Source organism: Mustela nigripes, chromosome 2, assembly GCF_022355385.1.
Source record: "Mustela nigripes isolate SB6536 chromosome 2, MUSNIG.SB6536, whole genome shotgun sequence".
Lineage (NCBI taxonomy): Eukaryota > Metazoa > Chordata > Mammalia > Carnivora > Mustelidae > Mustela > Mustela nigripes.
In genome coordinates, this window is record NC_081558.1 from 17,083,182 (window position 1) to 17,099,230 (window position 16,049).

General features: G+C 50.1%; 2 protein-coding genes across 4 annotated transcripts in view; one reads left to right on the plus strand and one right to left on the minus strand.

Moving 5' to 3' along the window:
• LOC132010409 (potassium/sodium hyperpolarization-activated cyclic nucleotide-gated channel 4-like) overlaps positions 1-11,909 on the plus strand; it is a 59,006-nt gene extending 47,097 nt beyond the window's left edge. Inside the window, exon 5 of the mRNA XM_059388279.1 lies at positions 11,823-11,909. The gene's annotated coding sequence lies outside the window, so the exon portion shown is untranslated. The remainder of the gene's footprint in view (positions 1-11,822) is intronic.
• The window catches only part of KIF9 (kinesin family member 9), a 51,599-nt gene that overhangs the window by 6,889 nt on the left and 28,661 nt on the right, over positions 1-16,049 (minus strand). For all 3 annotated transcript variants that reach the window (XM_059389594.1, XM_059389592.1, XM_059389593.1), the window contains 10 exons: positions 15,220-15,288; positions 14,389-14,493; positions 12,765-12,820; positions 11,919-12,009; positions 11,300-11,433; positions 9,773-9,964; positions 7,990-8,204; positions 4,622-4,798; positions 4,215-4,330; positions 3,713-3,817 (listed from right to left, as the gene is read on the minus strand). In XM_059389594.1, the coding sequence (XP_059245577.1) occupies positions 3,713-3,817; positions 4,215-4,330; positions 4,622-4,798; positions 7,990-8,204; positions 9,773-9,964; positions 11,300-11,433; positions 11,919-12,009; positions 12,765-12,820; positions 14,389-14,493; positions 15,220-15,288 (1,260 nt within the window). The remainder of the gene's footprint in view (positions 1-3,712; positions 3,818-4,214; positions 4,331-4,621; positions 4,799-7,989; positions 8,205-9,772; positions 9,965-11,299; positions 11,434-11,918; positions 12,010-12,764; positions 12,821-14,388; positions 14,494-15,219; positions 15,289-16,049) is intronic.

The window sequence follows — 16,049 nt, forward strand, 5'->3', positions numbered from 1 at the left end:
TGGGGCTCGATCCCAGGACCCTGAGACCATGACCTGAGCTGAAGGCACAGGCTTAGCCCACCTAGCCACCCAGGTGCCCCTGCCCATTTTTGAGCTTTAAAAGTTCTCTATATATTCTGGATATTAATTTCTTCTCAAGCTGTAATTTTTTTTTTTAAATAAACTCTATACCACACATGGGGCTCGAACTCATGACCCCAAGATCAAGAGTTGCATACTCTACCCACTGAGCCAGCCAGGCGTCCCTCACATTGGAATTTCTGGAGGAGGTTAAAATGGTCCTGCACTGGCAATGCCCCATGGCTAACTGCAGAAGCAAGTACAAACATTGTGTGTGTGTGTGTGTGGGGGGGGGTGGTGGAATGCACTAATGCCCTCGAGACTACCACAGCTGCAGACCAATCAACTAGGAACTTAAGATTTAAACACACACACACGCGCGCGCGCGAATAAAAGCCACCAAGAGAGAAATTCCACAAAATGGAAAAAGTTTTGATCTTAACAAATCTGATGCTGTCTGTCGGATGTGTAAAAATACATGGGACAAGTTTTAAACAAATGTAAGATGGAATGGCTCAAGGTCAACATGTGCGTATAAAGCGTGTTCGTGGGCATGTCTTCAACAGAAGAAATGTCCAATGCAGAGAGTTCTAGAGATTCGGGGAGGATGGGAGAATATAGCACTGACCACAGAAATTCAGGATTCCTCTGTTGAATGATTTAGAATTCAAATGTTTATCTGAGACTTTGGAAGTAATTCAAGAAAATGCAAGATTTGTCCGGAATATCAAGAGAGAAGTTCATGGTGGCAACCATGAAAATCACTTCGATTTGCCTTTTTTATGATCTTGAAATAATTTATGCCAGTCAAAACAAGTTTACAATGAGGAATAAAATTCTGGAAGCCAAACCCAAAGACCTTCTGGTCCTCTTATTCAATGTACAGGGTGACTGTAACCTACTGATCAAAATTAACCTCACCAATAATGGGACAAAGCAACATCTTGTGCTTCCTGTTACAGACTGTTTATATTCCCTCAAAATACATTTGTTGAAGCCTTAATGGCCACTGTAATGGTATTAATAGGTGGGGAACTTTGGGGAGGTAATGAGATCTAGATGACGTCATGAGCGTGGAGCTCCTCATGATGGTTTAGTGTCCTTAGAAAAAGAGGAACAGAAAGAGAGAAATAGCTCTCTCTCTATATATACAAACACAGGCCTAGGAAAGCCATGTGAGCACACAGCAAAAAATATGGCCGTTTATGAGTCAGGAAGAAGGCCTTCACCAAGAAGCAAATCTGCCAGCACCTGGATCTTGGACTTCCTAGACTCTAGAACCATGAGAAAGAAATGTCTGTTGTTTAAGACTCCAGCCCCCAGCCTACGGTATTTTGTTATAGCGTCCCAAGCTGACTGAGGCACCTCCTGATACAATGGACCATGAAGAACATAGCATCATCTCTGGGTATTCCTGCCCAAAATGCACAACTTGAATTGGAATCATGAGAACATATCACACAAACCTAAACTGAGGGACATTCAACTAAAAAAAAAAAAAAATGGCCTGGAATCTTCAAAACATGAAACGCAAGGAAAAACTGAGGAATTGTTCTAGATTAAAGGAGCCATGGCAACTAAATGTAAAGCATGATCCTAAACTGGATCCTGAACAGGATGGGAAGGGAGAATAATTATAAAGGACATCATTAGGACAACTGCCAAAAGCTGAAATATGGATTTTGGATTAAATAATGTGAACTTTCTCACCCTGATGAGAGAAAGTTTCTCTGAAGAAACTTCATTTTCTTTTAAGTTTTTAAAATTTATTTAATCTCTACACCCTCTGCAGGGTTCAAACTCAAAACCCTGAGATCAAGAGTTGCATGCTCTTCTGAGCCAGCCAGGCACCCCCTAATAATGAACTTCAAAGTGTGCTATTCAAAGGGTGTGCCCTGGCCTAGCCACATAGGCACCATCTGGGAGTTTATCGGAAATGCAGAATCTCAGGCTCCACTCCAGGGCTGACATATCAGACTCTGTATTCTAACAGCCTGGTGATTCATGTGCAGCGGAGTGAGAAATTCTACTCTAAGGATCTTTTTTTTTCCCCTCTAGGAAAACCCCACAGCTAACATCTGTGAATATCTGCCCCCCATCAGGTCAGGAATAAGACGAAGATGGCAACCTTCACCTCTTATTTCAACCTTGTACTAGAGGTTCTAGCCATGCAAATTAGGCAAGAAAAGGTTATAAAAGGCATCATATTGGAAAGGAAGAGGTAAAACTATCTGTATTTGTAGATGATATGATCTGGTATGTATAAAGTCTTAAGGAATCCACTAAGAAGCTATTAGAATTAATAAATGAATTTAGCAAGGTGATGGAATACCACATTGTTACACAAAAATCAACTGTACTTCTATACATACAATGAACAGCAATCTAAGAATGAAATTGAAAATATAATTCCATTCATAATAGCATCAAAAATAATAAAATACTTAGGAATAGACTTTTTTAAATACAAAACTTATACTCTGAAAAGTACAAAACTCCACTGAAAGAAATTAAACACCTAAATAAATAGAAAGATAGCCTATGTTCATAGATTTGAAGACTTAATATTGTTAAGATGGCACTATTCCCCAAATCAATCTGGAGATTCAACACAACCTCTGTCCCAGCTGGCTTCTCTGCATAAACTGACAAGCTGGTCTGCAAATCTGTATGGAAATAGAACCCAGAATAGTCAAAACAATCTTGAAAAAGAAGAACAAAGATGGAAAATTGATACTTTGTAATTTCAAAACTAACTACAAGTTTATAGTAACCAAGACATTACAGTACTGGCATAAAGACAGACTTCCAGATCAATGGAATAGAATTGAGAGTCCAAATATTAAACCCTCACATATATGGTTAATTGAATTTCAACAAGGGTAACAAGATCATTCAATGAAGAATCCTTTTTTTCAACAACTGGCACTGGGAAAACTGGATATCTGTCTGCAAAAAAATAAAGCTGAACCCCTGCTTCCTACCATGTGCCCCCTCCATCAAGCCCAGCAGGGGCAGGCCTCTTTGTAGCCAGAGAAGGAAGCCCCTACATGGCGGTCACAGTCAAATGATTTCTGAGGGTATGCTATCTAAGCACTTGCCCCTACTCCATTCTTTCCCCAGTCCTCTGGGAGAGTCCCATCTTCCCACAGAGAGATTTTCATGAACAACCCTGAGCAAGCTTTTTGGAGTCAGCCAGTGGGGTCCATGGGAGCAGCCTGGCCAGGGTTGCCTTCCTCAGCCAAGTAATTGGGTTCCAGCAAACCTTTCCAGAGAGGCAGGGCCTCTGTCCCCTGCCTCCTGTTCATGGTGGCCCCCACTGGAGAGGTTGTCCCCAACAGGCAGTGGTCTCAGAAGATTCCCAGACCCTGCCCTGGGCTGTGACCCACACATGGTACCAGCTTAGCTCCCAATAACCCTCTGCAGGCCTGGCTATGGTGTGTGGGACCCCTGCTGGATTTAACCCAATCTAGGACTCTGGAGTTGGCAAAAGACACCCACTGACTCTGGGTGACTCTGTGTTTCCCTCGGCTGCCACAGTCCTTCTTTGCCTCTCCAAAGTGGGAAGCGTGATCTTGGGTGTCCTAATAACGTGCTCCCTGAAGCCCCACCTTCCTGGAGACATAAGCCCCTCTCCCCCACACCAAGTTACCTTCTGTTCTGTCTTGACTTTGGCATTGTAGAAGGAGATGGAGTCGGGGCCCTCAGGCAGCACCCTCTGCTGCAGCTGGTTGAACTTGTCCTGGTCATCTTCTCCCTAGGGGAGGCTCAACTCAGTCCCTTCTGCCTGCCAATGTTAGGATCTACCCTGACAGGGCCTGTGGGGGCATCAGGGCAGCCACTCACAGGGTGTGCAAACCCCCACGCAGGGTAGCTCATAACCCCCAGCCCCATATTTTCCAGATATTCTGTAGCTGCCACCTGGCAGGATGAGCTCCCCCAGAAAAGTGGCAGCAGGAAGTGATGTCTTCTGTGTCCCCATCCTCCATAATGGGGGAGAGACCTGGATCTGTTCATTTGCCCAGGCCAGCTGTGGGAGAGTCTGGGAGCAGCCTATACACTGCCATCTTTGTGGAGAAAACAGAGGACAAAGGGTATTGCCCCCACACCCTGTGCTCACCCACGGTCCCCACCCCAGCCCCCGTGGCGCTCACCAGAGATACGAGCCTGCTGACAGGCACCATGCCCGGCCGGATGCTGCTACCTGGCTTCAGGGACACTTGCATGTCATCAGGGATGAAGAAGGATTCATTGTACCAGATATCAAATTCTGCAGGGAGGCGGGAAGGCAGCACTGTGAGGTGCTGAGGAGGCCCCGAGGAAGCAGGTAAAGCCTGTGTGTGTGCTTGCCACAGGCGCACCCTCTGTTCGCTTCCTGCTCTAGGGTCTCACCCTTTCCTGTCTCCCTCTCCGGCTCTCAGAGTCCTGGGGACACTTCGGAAGCCCCTGCCAAGCCCCAGACTCTGTCAGAGAGACGCTCTGACACGGCTTCCAGAACCCAGGCCTGGCCCTCTGCCTCCCGTGACCTCAGGTAGCCAGCCAGCCTTCCCAAATGGCACACCCGTGAGCAGGCGGTGACGACACTGGTCCACCAGGTGCTGGCAGTACTGGATCTCAGCCCTGAGGTCACGCAGGTCCTGATACTCAGCCCGGTACTGCTTCTTGAGGTCTTTGAGCTTCAGGATCAGCAGGAATTCCTCCTCGTCGATGATCATCAGCCCCTTGTTTTCATACTCGCCTGCAGGGACAGAGGAGGTCAGAGAACGAGGAGCTCACCTGGGGTGTGGGGAGGAAGGCATTCTGGAAAGAAGGAACAAAGTGCTGGCACGAAGACCACAGACTAGAGGAAGGGCTGGGGTGTGGGGTGGGGGTGGGCAAAGCATGAGGAGGCCAGGCCACCAGGACATGTCTCACCAGAAGAGGGAGTTCAGCTCGGATGGGGACACACTGGCAACTTGAAGAACAGGACGAGTGGGCAGGGGAGAGGGTAGAGATGGCACATGTTTCACACTTATTTGACCTTAAACCTCACTGGCCAAAGATAGTTCAGTAACCACCTCAACTGAATGGACGTTTACGTTTTTTGTGAGTCATAGACACGAACTGCCACCACAGGCTAGCACCATAAGGCACCTGGGCAAGGTTATTAATAACAGAGCGTGTGAATCTGTATCATGTCAAAAGGCTATCAGAGGCTTCAGGAGGAAAGGAGTCTGTTGTGCTGTTTTGTCATCTCATGGTGCTTTTAAGGTCTGTCAGATGAGGGTTGCTGAGTTAAGACAAAATAATATGGTCTGTGAAGCCATGCACTCAGCCAGCCACTGCCCATGGGACCTTGAAATCTCAGCATAGGCATCAGGTCAACCCCATCAGGGCTGTGGGGCTCCCACCCCCAGGAAGCCTGGAGAGTGAGTCTTCTATGTGACTGAGGTATGTGGCCAGGGGAGGGGGCCGGAAGCATGAGGCAGTCTCCAGGTGTCCTTCCACTGATATTTCCTGGGAAAAAATTAAGTTACATATTCACTGACACCATTTATGGAGAAGCACTTAGGAATCTTGAATTGGTCTCAATTCAAGAAGTCTAGATTTGGGAGGGGATAAAGAGTGCCCTCCCGCTAAAGTCCCTCCCCTTCAGTGCAGAGCGGCCTGGTCTGTGTGCCGTGGGCAGTCCCCAGTGTGGTCACTGTGACAGACATAAGTCCTTAACCGAGTAAAGTCTTTACAGTATTCTGCTGACATGGGGAGGGATCGTGAACACTTCGTGTCCCGCAGGGCGGGGGCGGTTCCTCTGATTATCGCCAAGGAAAAAAACTTCAAAGAGTTGAACCTAAAATGATTTTTCATTTTTCTTTCACAAAACACTAATTAACATGCCAAATTTGCTGACCTTTCTGGGTCAATAAGTGGCTATCAATCAAAATGAATCAAAAAACATATTTTCTTGATCTATTCCCTCAAGATAAAAGTATTTTATTTGGTATTTTAATAACCAATGGAAAAACAACTGATGTTGGTGGGGAGAGAGCAAAAATGTGTTTTTTTTGACGCCTGGGTGGCTCAGTCAGTTAAGCCACTACTTTTAGCTCAGGTCATGATCCCATGGTCCTGGGATTGAGTCCCACGTCAGGCTCCCTACTCAGTGGGGAACCTGCTTCTCCCTCTCCCTCTGCTCCCCACTTGTGCTCTCTCTCCCTTAAATAAATAAAATCTTTTAAAAAATGTTTTTATACTGATAGATAAAATTTTAAATATTTTAGTTTTTATTTATTTGAGTATCTCTACACCCAACACAGAGCTCGAACTCACAACCCTGAGATCAAGTCACACGCTCTTCCAACTGAGGTGCCCCCAAATTTTCACTATTTTAAAATAGTGTTTATTGGGACACCTGGATGGCTCAGTCAGTTAAGCCACTGCCTTCGGCTCAGGTCGTGATACCAGGGTCCTAGGACTGAGTCCCACATCGGCTCCTTGCTCAGTGCAGAGCTGCTTCTCTCTTTGCCTCTGCCTGCCAGCCTGCTTGTGCACACTCTCTCTCTCTGACAAATAAATAAATAAATAAATAAAATCTTCTAAAAAATAATAAAAATAAAATAAAAATGTTTATTTAATCTTTATCTCATTCCTCTAAAATATCTGTTTTCAGGTATATTTAGGCATAAATGATACGTCAGCATAGCATGAATATATATTATCTAAGATATGTAAATAAGTGATAAGAAGTTGCAGTCAAAGAAGGTGTGGGCAGAAGGGACAAAGAAGTCGTTGGTCCTGTAAGATCTTCACCCTGGAGGTTCTGGCTGGAGCCACCATTGCCAGCCCTCCCCCGTGCCCAGACCCATGGAGGCTTAGCCCTCTGGAGCAGTGTGTCACTGTTGGTCTGTAGGGTGTAAGCAGAGTGGCCTGAAGTATTTGGAGCTGCCCTCTGAGAAGTAAATGAGTAATGCGCACATCCGACTGTGAGATGATCCGCCTGGACCGCCGAAATAAAACAACATCTGGAGATGCCCCAACACCTTGCCACCTGGGCGGCCCACCTGGAACAGGGCTGTGACTTAGCCAGGGGAAGCCTGCTAACCTCCGCTGTGCCTCGTCGGGAGAAGGACAATGGGACCAGGACTGTGAACAAGAATGTGGCTTCTGAACCTCTGGCCTCCGAGTCGGGATGGTTACTCATTAAAATGCAGTTCTGGGCCTTGCTCCAGATCTCCCGAGTTAGCCAGTAGTCAGGGCCTGGGAGTCTGTGTTTGATCGGCCCTCCCCGATGAGTCCTCTGCACACTCAAGGTGGGAGGGCACCCCAGGGCAGGGGTGAGCACGGTCCCTCACTGGGACAAGGGCACTAGGGTCAGGGTCACCAGGTAAGCACCCTCGCCACACTGAGGTCCCTCCTCTCTGAGCCTGAGGGCCCCCCAGACACCACCTGCCTTAGGAGACGAGACTGCCAGGCCAGCATGGGTGGTGAGGGATGAGCATGAGGAATGGTCTCAGTGACAATGGCTCCTTAAGCTCTCTCTTTCCCTCCTCAGTTTCTTGTCTTCACCAGCACCCTCACGCCAATCAGACCACCCTGGGCAGTGAGACCACACCAGGACCCGTATACGGCCCTTGTGGGGGTCACCAGCTGCCCATCCCTCTGGGGAAGTGTCTATAGGACCAAAGGCCTGCTTCTCCACTGGGAGCAGCACACACCAGGTAGAAGGCCCAGCACCTAGGTCTGAGATAACAAAATAGCGGGAGATCCACAGGCAAAGTCTGTCTGATACGGAAGGAGCCTGTGACTCCCCGGGGCTGGCTAGACCCACACGACGACCCAGGCGTGAAGACCACAGCCCCCTGCTGTTTCCGTCCTCTGGTGCCCAAGGCTGCCCGGTTTAGAGCAGGATGACTCAGCTCCCACCGCCACCCGCCACCTTCCCACCACATTCACCTTGCTTCTCCCGGATTGATTTCTGAAAATTTAGTGCCTCCTTGGTCAGGTCCATCTCCTGCTTGATGGCATTGATGCGCTGCGTGGTCTCGCTGGCCCTTTTCCTCCGCTCATTCAAGATGGATTTGTTCTCTTTGAAGATGCGGTTGATCTCACTGCCCCGTTCGTTCTTAAAGTCCTCGAAGGCCACAGGTTTGGGGGGTGGGGTACTGGGCCTGAAGACAGAAAGGGAAGGGAAGGGGAGCCAGAGCCACTAGGCACTTTGTCCCTCTTCTTGGGGTGGTTGGTGGGGGTCTTCTGTGGGCAGGCGACCAGAAGTCCCAGGCACCCTATGCAGGAACCACGCCCCCGTGTCTGTCTCTGACTCCCCCCGCCCCCCCCCCCCAGCAAGGGCACGTGACCATCACAGCAAGTAAGGACAGCAAGGAAAAGTGTAAAAAACAGAAAACAAAGCAAAAAACCACTCACTACCTATTGGCAACTATGCTTTGGTGTATCTCCTTCAGGGATTTCTTTGATTCATTATTTAATGTTTGATGTCATGCAGCAGATACCATTTTACATCTTGTGTTTTTCACAGAGGCATTCCTTCACACTGTGAGGATGTGAGGTGAAGTGTTGAGGTAGGGAATGTGGACTGTCTGCAGCTTCCTCTGAAATGCATCAGGGGGCGCTGGGGTGGCTTGGTCCCTTGAATGGGGCCTGGGATTGAGAGTCCCTGATTCTTCCTCTCCCTCTGCCCCTCCCCTCTGCTTGTGTTCTCTCTCAGATAAATAAATAAAAATCTTAAAAATAAATAAATTTTTTAAAAGTTAAAAAAATGCAATAAATAAATAAAATACTAAAAAAGGGGGGGGGGTGCCTGGGTGGCTCAGTGGGTTAAAGCCTCTGCCTTCAGCTCAGGTCATGATCTCAGGGTCCGGGGATCGAGCCCCACAACGGGCTCTCTGCTCCACAGGGAGCCTGCTTCCCTTCCTCTCTCTCTGCCTGCCTCTCTGCCTACTTGTGATCTCTGTCAAATAAATAAAATATTTTTTTAAAAAGTTAAAAAAATGCATTGAAAAAATAAGAGGGATGAAGAGAAAGACAGATGTGTGATGAAGGAAGCAATGTGTTCAATGCAGAACCAAGAGGGTGTCGGCTGTACAGTACTTTCAACTTCTCTGAGTTCTTGGAAATGTTCATCTGCTAAGGAAAGAATTCTTCACACCCATCCTTGTACATCCCAAGGGCAGAGACAATCATTCACTTAGTACCTTTTCAGTAACATTAGCTACTGAAGGTGTTTCCAAAACTCGTTTTTGGCTTTTTAAATGAATGATGCCATGAACATGTTTGCATAAATCTCTGTCCACAGCTCTAATCATTTCCTCAGGCTCCACTGCTGAACACTCGATTATTGGCTCACCAGGGAGAGGAACCGGGTAGCTAGAGGAAGGGGTCTCATACCTTAAAAAGATAGGGCCTTTTGAATTAGTTATTTTTAAGTTAGTTAATTTTTTAATATAAATACATTAGTTTTTTTTTAAATTGTAAACATAATTCTTTAAATGACTACTCTCTGAAGAATCTAAAATGATTCCACATATAACTGTGTATCTTGGAGGGCTCCTAAGGCGGGACCGGTTCGCGTGTGGCTCAGCCATCACATTGCTTCTTTCCAGACTGTGCTCCTGGCCTTTGCCTATTACCCCCTCTTTTACTTCTCATTTCTCTGTAGGCGCTCTTGACATGACCACATTCGGGTTTTGAGTGGTCTGGTGAACTGGCCTGAGGTGCTTACCTGGGTGGGCGCCACTCCTCCTTTGGGGAGTCTAAGGGAAGGGGCTCAGAGCTGGAGGTCTCCCGGTCCCGCAGGGGCAAGTCTTTGACATCCCCCTCCTTGGACGATGGGGTCGCCTGGGTCTTGGAAATGGAGACCTCCAAATCCTTGCCACTCACAGGGCTGCCAGCACCTTCCTTTCTTCCTAAGGAGCTGGAAGGAGAAGGCAGGGAGGCCCCAGGGCTCAGTCATAGGCAGTAAGGTATCTCTGGTACTTCGGGGAGTGACATTTCCAAACCCACAGACAGCAAAAGCCCCATCCCATGCAGTCCTAGCTGGATCATACTCCTAGGCTGAAGGGCAAAGGGTATGACCGTAAGCCACGCCGATGGGCATTCTTCCCCCCTTCCTCAGAATGAGGAGCCCTCCCTTAGCCATCCCTGGCAGGAGACACCTGGGAAACTAGGCAGTCTCCAGGTTTGAAAGCGGCTGGGCCTGTGAGGAGGGCCACAGGCTCCCGGGAGCATCCGGGCTGTGGAGGTCTTCATCACACAGCCATCCTGGGAAGGCAGAGCCGCCACCCCACATAGGTCTGTCTGGGGACCAAAGACAAAGCAAGACATGTCTGCCCTGCTGCCTGATCAGTCCACAACCCACTCTCCCACCTCAACGAATGCCCACAGCCACTCCCAGAAAAGTAGCTGCCCTCTCTCTCCAAGTGATGGCACCCAGGGTCCTCCTCCTCCTCAGAGAGGCACATGTGAGCAGGCCTGAGCTGTCAGGAGGAGACCAGGGACCTCAGCAACCCCTGCTACTCAACTACACATGGAACAGTTTTCTATGATCAGCTCCGGCCCGTGTCCTCTGACAGACGATAATATAGCAACACCCATTAGGATGGTGTATGTTCTAGGTACGGGGGCTGCCTTCACCGTTTATCTTTCCAACAACCCTCCTGACTTTGAAGCTACTATTATGATTCCCCAATTTAGGGAGAAGAAAACGGAAGCCCAGAGAGGCTGCCATGCCTCACACAAGGTGACCCCTTCTGTGAGAGAAGCCTCCTAGAGCCCGTGTTCATGTCCACAGCTACCAGCACCTTCCAGGGAGGGCATCTCATTTAGTGAGCCTTGACACTTCTCTCGCCTGGTGCACACAAACGATTCTTGTCTGGAAGGTGAACTGGGGCATTCAGGTGACATGAGTACCAAGGAGTAGGTCACAGGACTCTAGTTAGGGGTGGTTTCCACAGGTAATACCTGGGTGGTACCCGGCTTCTCTATTCTACTCTATCACTCGTCAGTGGTGTGAACTGACTCTCCAAGCCTTGGTTTCTACATTAGTAAAATGGAGCCATGATCTCCTACCTCCTGGGGTTGTGGATAAGAGGTAACCAGCGCAGCCTGGACCCCACAGATGTTGCTAGTATTCTCAGCAATACGAGCAATAGGGACCACCCAGTAGCAAAGACACTAGCTTGTGTCCTCTCTTTCACCAGCTGAGGAGGGCCAAGTGGTGAGCAGGTAAAGCAACAGGAAGGTTCCTCACCCGAGCTGTTCTTTGAACATCTTCTTGGACTTGGGTTTCTTCCCAGGTTTGGTAGAGAAAGGCGTGACCCCGAGTCCGAAGCTTTGTCCATCAGGCTCACCCACGAGGTGGCCCTCAACATCCATAAGCCCTGCCTGGATAGAGGCCAGCCACAGGGCTGAGGGTTAGATTAAGGGTTTTGGCCTGTGGGGGACCCAAGTAACTCTTATGCTTAGGTGGGTATATTCACCCCACATGCCAAGATGGCGGGCCCAGGTTGCTAGCTTGAGGCTGTCTCCAACAGCACTGTCTCTCACCACCGATGTCCACACTCCACATCAACTTCACTCAATGGTCTGGTGTCTCATGCCAACCCTTGAGGATCTTAAGGCCTGTTTCTAGCCTAATTCCATGAACTGGTCTTGTTTATGGTCATGTTTATGGTCATGACTCCAATCCTGGAGACCATTCTGAATTCATATCCGGTTTACTCTTGCATGGGTCACGCTCATCCTGGTATTCCCTTTATCTGTTGCAACCCTAGATCTGCTCGGATGTAGAACCCCTGCTGCTTCTGGAAAGGTCTGGGGATGGAAAAAATCTGACATGAACGCTGTCAACAGGAAGCAACCGTGCATACCTTCTGGACGGCGGAGATGGCGGCAAAGTCATTCTTGTCTATAAGGGTATACTTCCTGCGCAAAGTGGACTCCACTTCCTGCTCCTGTTGGCTTGAGAGAGAGGAGAGAACACCTTGCACCTTGGAGCTAGGCTGAACCTTCCAGATCGAAAACCAAGTATGAGAACTAGAAGTCATTTGGGTGTGGCCCCTTGTGATGGAGCCACACCCTCATGGTGAACCAGACAAAACAAGCCCATTCCACACCCCGATTCCTCAGACCACATACCACCTGTTCACCCCTCGAATTGGCAGTGGCCACCCTTGTATGCCAGGGACTTCTGCTCCAAGGAAACTAACAAGGACTGTAAGCCTGCCTCAGGACCATGGTTTCCCACCTAGGTTCTATCTTTAAAAGGCCCCAGGGAAACATGTGACCCACGCCTGTGCTACCACCCAGCACAAGCTGTTCACTGTACAGGTATGTCTGCACCCCAATACATCACAAATGCCTCCTGAGGTGGGGGCGGGGCACAGGGCATATTCATGATGCCCTGCTCTGGCCACACTCAGGGCTGGCACTCCAGAAGGACCTCCCGTCTAATTCATGAACTCAGGAAACACCCACCAGGGATCACTTCTTCTCTGAGTTGGCCTTGAACAGACAGCTCTCCTCCCGGCTTCCCCCAGGGGAGAGGGATGGCTGGAGGTTCTGAGAGCTCAGGGGCCTGGGCACACCCCAAGGACTCTGAGCTGGCTTCTCATCCATGAGAGACAAGGCCGTGTGCTGAGAGCCACACCCTGGCCATGGGAAATGAAAACGGCAGCCTGATGTAGGAGTCTGATGGGCGGGTGAGGGTCCCTTACCTCAGCACCACCCGGAACTGGTTGAACACCTCCTGGATCTGTCTGAGGTTGATGATCTGGAGGCAAGACAGCAAGGCAGAGGTTGGGCCTCAGGCCACGCAGGGCTGAAGGTGTGTCTACACTCAGAAGAGAAACCAGGACTCCTTGGCTAACCCTTTAATCATGTATGTCTTGAGAATGGAACATCAGGAACCTCCTCAAGAACAGAGAAACAGGGGCGCCTGGGTGGCTCAGCTGTTGGGGATCTGCCTTTAGCTCAGGTCAAGATCTCCCGGTCCTGGGATCAAATCCCTGCGTCGGGCTCCCAGCTCAGCAGGGAGTCTGCGTCTCCCTCTCCCTCTGCCTCTCCCCCTGCTTGTGCACGCGCTCTCTCTCTCAAATGAATGAATACAATCTTTTAAAAAAATGAGCAGAGAAACACAACTGATTCATAGTTTTCAAACTAAGTAAATACTGAGGCTATAAAAATGACCTTCCGTGGAGTGCCTGGGTGGTGTAGACAGTTAAGCAGCTGACTCTTGATTTCTGCTCAGGTTGTGATCTCAGAGTCATGAGTTGCAGCCCTGCACTGGGCTTCATGCTCAGCAGGGAGTCTGCTTGAGATTCTCTCTCTCTCCCTCTGCCCCTTCCCCTGCCATGCTTGCGAGCTCATGCTCTCTCAGATAAATGAGTCTTTAAAAATTACCTTTTCTAAGTGAAGGTCTCTATAAAATTGACTCTAGTTCTTGAAAATACTAAGAAAAAAATTTTAATAAAATTTACTGTCTTCAGCTCCCTCCTGTTTCTACAAGGTTCCATCATGAACTCTCTGTGTAGCATATACACATCAGTGGCTCGAGGAAGGCCACTGGCTTCCCTCTTGGCCCTACAGACCACAAGCATTACCCTTGACAGAGGGTCATTCTAGGACTAACCCTGCTCCAAGGCCAGAAGAGCCCACTCCTCAGTTGTCCCAGGCCTGTCAGTTAGAGCTGCCACAGTAAGAAGCCCAGCGTGGCGGGTATGGGGTGGGTGGTGCTGCCATGTAGCTCCCCGGTGAGGGGTTTCCTGTCCTGCACTGTCAAAATAGAATGCATCCTTCCCCCTGAGGACCCTTCCCTGTGTGGCTGCTGTCTCTTCCTCCCTAGCTTACTCCAACACAGGCCCTGCGTGTCTGCCCTGTCAGCCCATGTGACGGCTACCCTTGAATGGCCTCACTCTGCCCGGCACAGTTGAGATCCTGAGTTAATTCCACTTTGATTTCCCTCTCACTCTACAGGTGTGGCCACCCAAGTACACGAGGTCGAGCATTTTGCTGAAGTCATGCAGCAAGGAGACATCGGAGCTAGGATGTGATCCAGGGCAGCCTGGCTCCAAGGACCACCCTGTTCCCACAGTAATGGGCCACCCCCTGTGTGGTCAAGGCTATTCAAGGATGCTGGCCACTCTGAGGGGCACACCCATCCTTGTAACCCTAAACATGGATGCTGAGGCCTCGGTAGGCTGTAGAGCCCAAGGCCAGGGGTCCAGCACCACCCACCCCATACCCACTGCACCCATTCAGAATGAGGTTCCAAGGCCAGCCCAGCACAAGTGGGGGATGCCCAGGATAGGGAGGGCATGGTCCCGAGGAGAGGCTCCTTACGTCAATCTCGTCCAGCGTCCCCTCCAGGTACCTCCGCACCTGGGAGTTGATCTCAGCAATCTGGATTTCATCCATGGGATCGTAGTTCACAAAGGTGCGGTTGGCCTTGAAGGAGGATGAAGAACATGTCAACAAGCTCCAAACACCTGAGCCCAACAGGGGCAGCAGGGGTCGTTCTGAAAACCAAGGTAGGGAGGTTGGACACAGGCCCTGGCCAACTAAGCCAGCTCCATTCCCTTGACCATGCTGGCTAGGTTCTGGGGTCACAGAGGGACAACTAGGTCTTGAGAGCCGCCTGACATGGGCTTGCCACTCCAAGCAAGGGGGCTGAGACTCAGCAGACTCTGTCCCATGAGGGCTGTGGCAGGGGGGTGTGTGGAGGTGGTGGCTGCCTCTGCCTAGAGACCCTCCCTGGACCGTAAGTAGGCCCAGGCAAGCTGTCAGAGGTCTCCAGTTCCCACCCTCTGCCCTCAGGGCACTCTGCTGCTGCCCCTCTCCCACTGCCCAAACTGTCCCACCTCCCTGACCTTGACCCCCATGCTGTCTACCCCTGCCCTACCTGCCTGCCACCTGCCTCTCATTTTCCTGTAAACTGTCTGCCTCTGCTCCCTGGTATCTGAAATCCCTGCCCACATCCTCCTGGTCTTCTAGTATCCCTAGCTTCCAGGCATCCCTGTTCCCCAGCCCCCTTCCCGTCTCCCTACCTACTTGGCTTACCTACCCATCTGGCCCCTGTCCACCCAGTCCCTCTGCCCACCTGGTGCCCTGACCTCACCCCCTCTAGCAGTCCAGCCAACCCCTCACCCCAGACCCCTGCCGCTAGCCCCTTACCAGGCTGTCATGGATGGCCAGCTCCTGCTTGAGCAGCGCCAGCTCCTTCTCCAGGTTCTTCACCATTCGCTGCCAGGAAACATAGTTTGGGGTGGGGCAGGGAGGACCATCAGAGAGAACACCCTGCCTCTCCCAGAACAAGCCCACAATTCCCTAATCTATGCCTGGACATCCAGGCACCTCCTGGAAACCTGTGGGGTGTGATGTCAGCATCTGGACAGCTCCCTCCCAATCAGTGACTTTGCCCCAACTGGGGTGAGTTTAGGGTCTCCGGGGGCCTCAGCAGTCCCCTGGCCTCTGCCTCTTAGAGCAGAGGAGACAGAACACAGTGAGCACAGGCACCCACAGGGCAACCGCATACCCCGACTCCCAGGAGCTTCAGATTTCTGGTCTACCAGGGTGGTGTCCCTCTCAGTGCAGCCCACTGCCTCCAAGCACAGTTGTACCTTTTACCCTCATCCTTCCTGACCATTGCACAGACATATCGCCATTCCCTGCTGATAATCAGGTACGTCACCTCTAATATTTTTGCTGCTTCAAACAACACTGCACAACATTTTTGTCCTTAGATCTTTGGGTCTTTCTAGGTTTCTGTTGGGTAACGTCGGCCCTTTGTGATCTGCCCCCATTACTTCTTCCCTGCTGTTCCCCCCAAGCTCATTCCAGCCCTACCAAATTATTTGGCACACTCCCGCCTCTGCCCTACCTGTCCCCTCTGCCCGGGACACTCTTCCCCCAAGTACTGCCCTGGCTCACCCCCACACCTCCTTCAAGTCTTTGTTCAAGAGCTTCTAAATTAAGAAAACTTCAATCACCCCGCGGAAAACTGC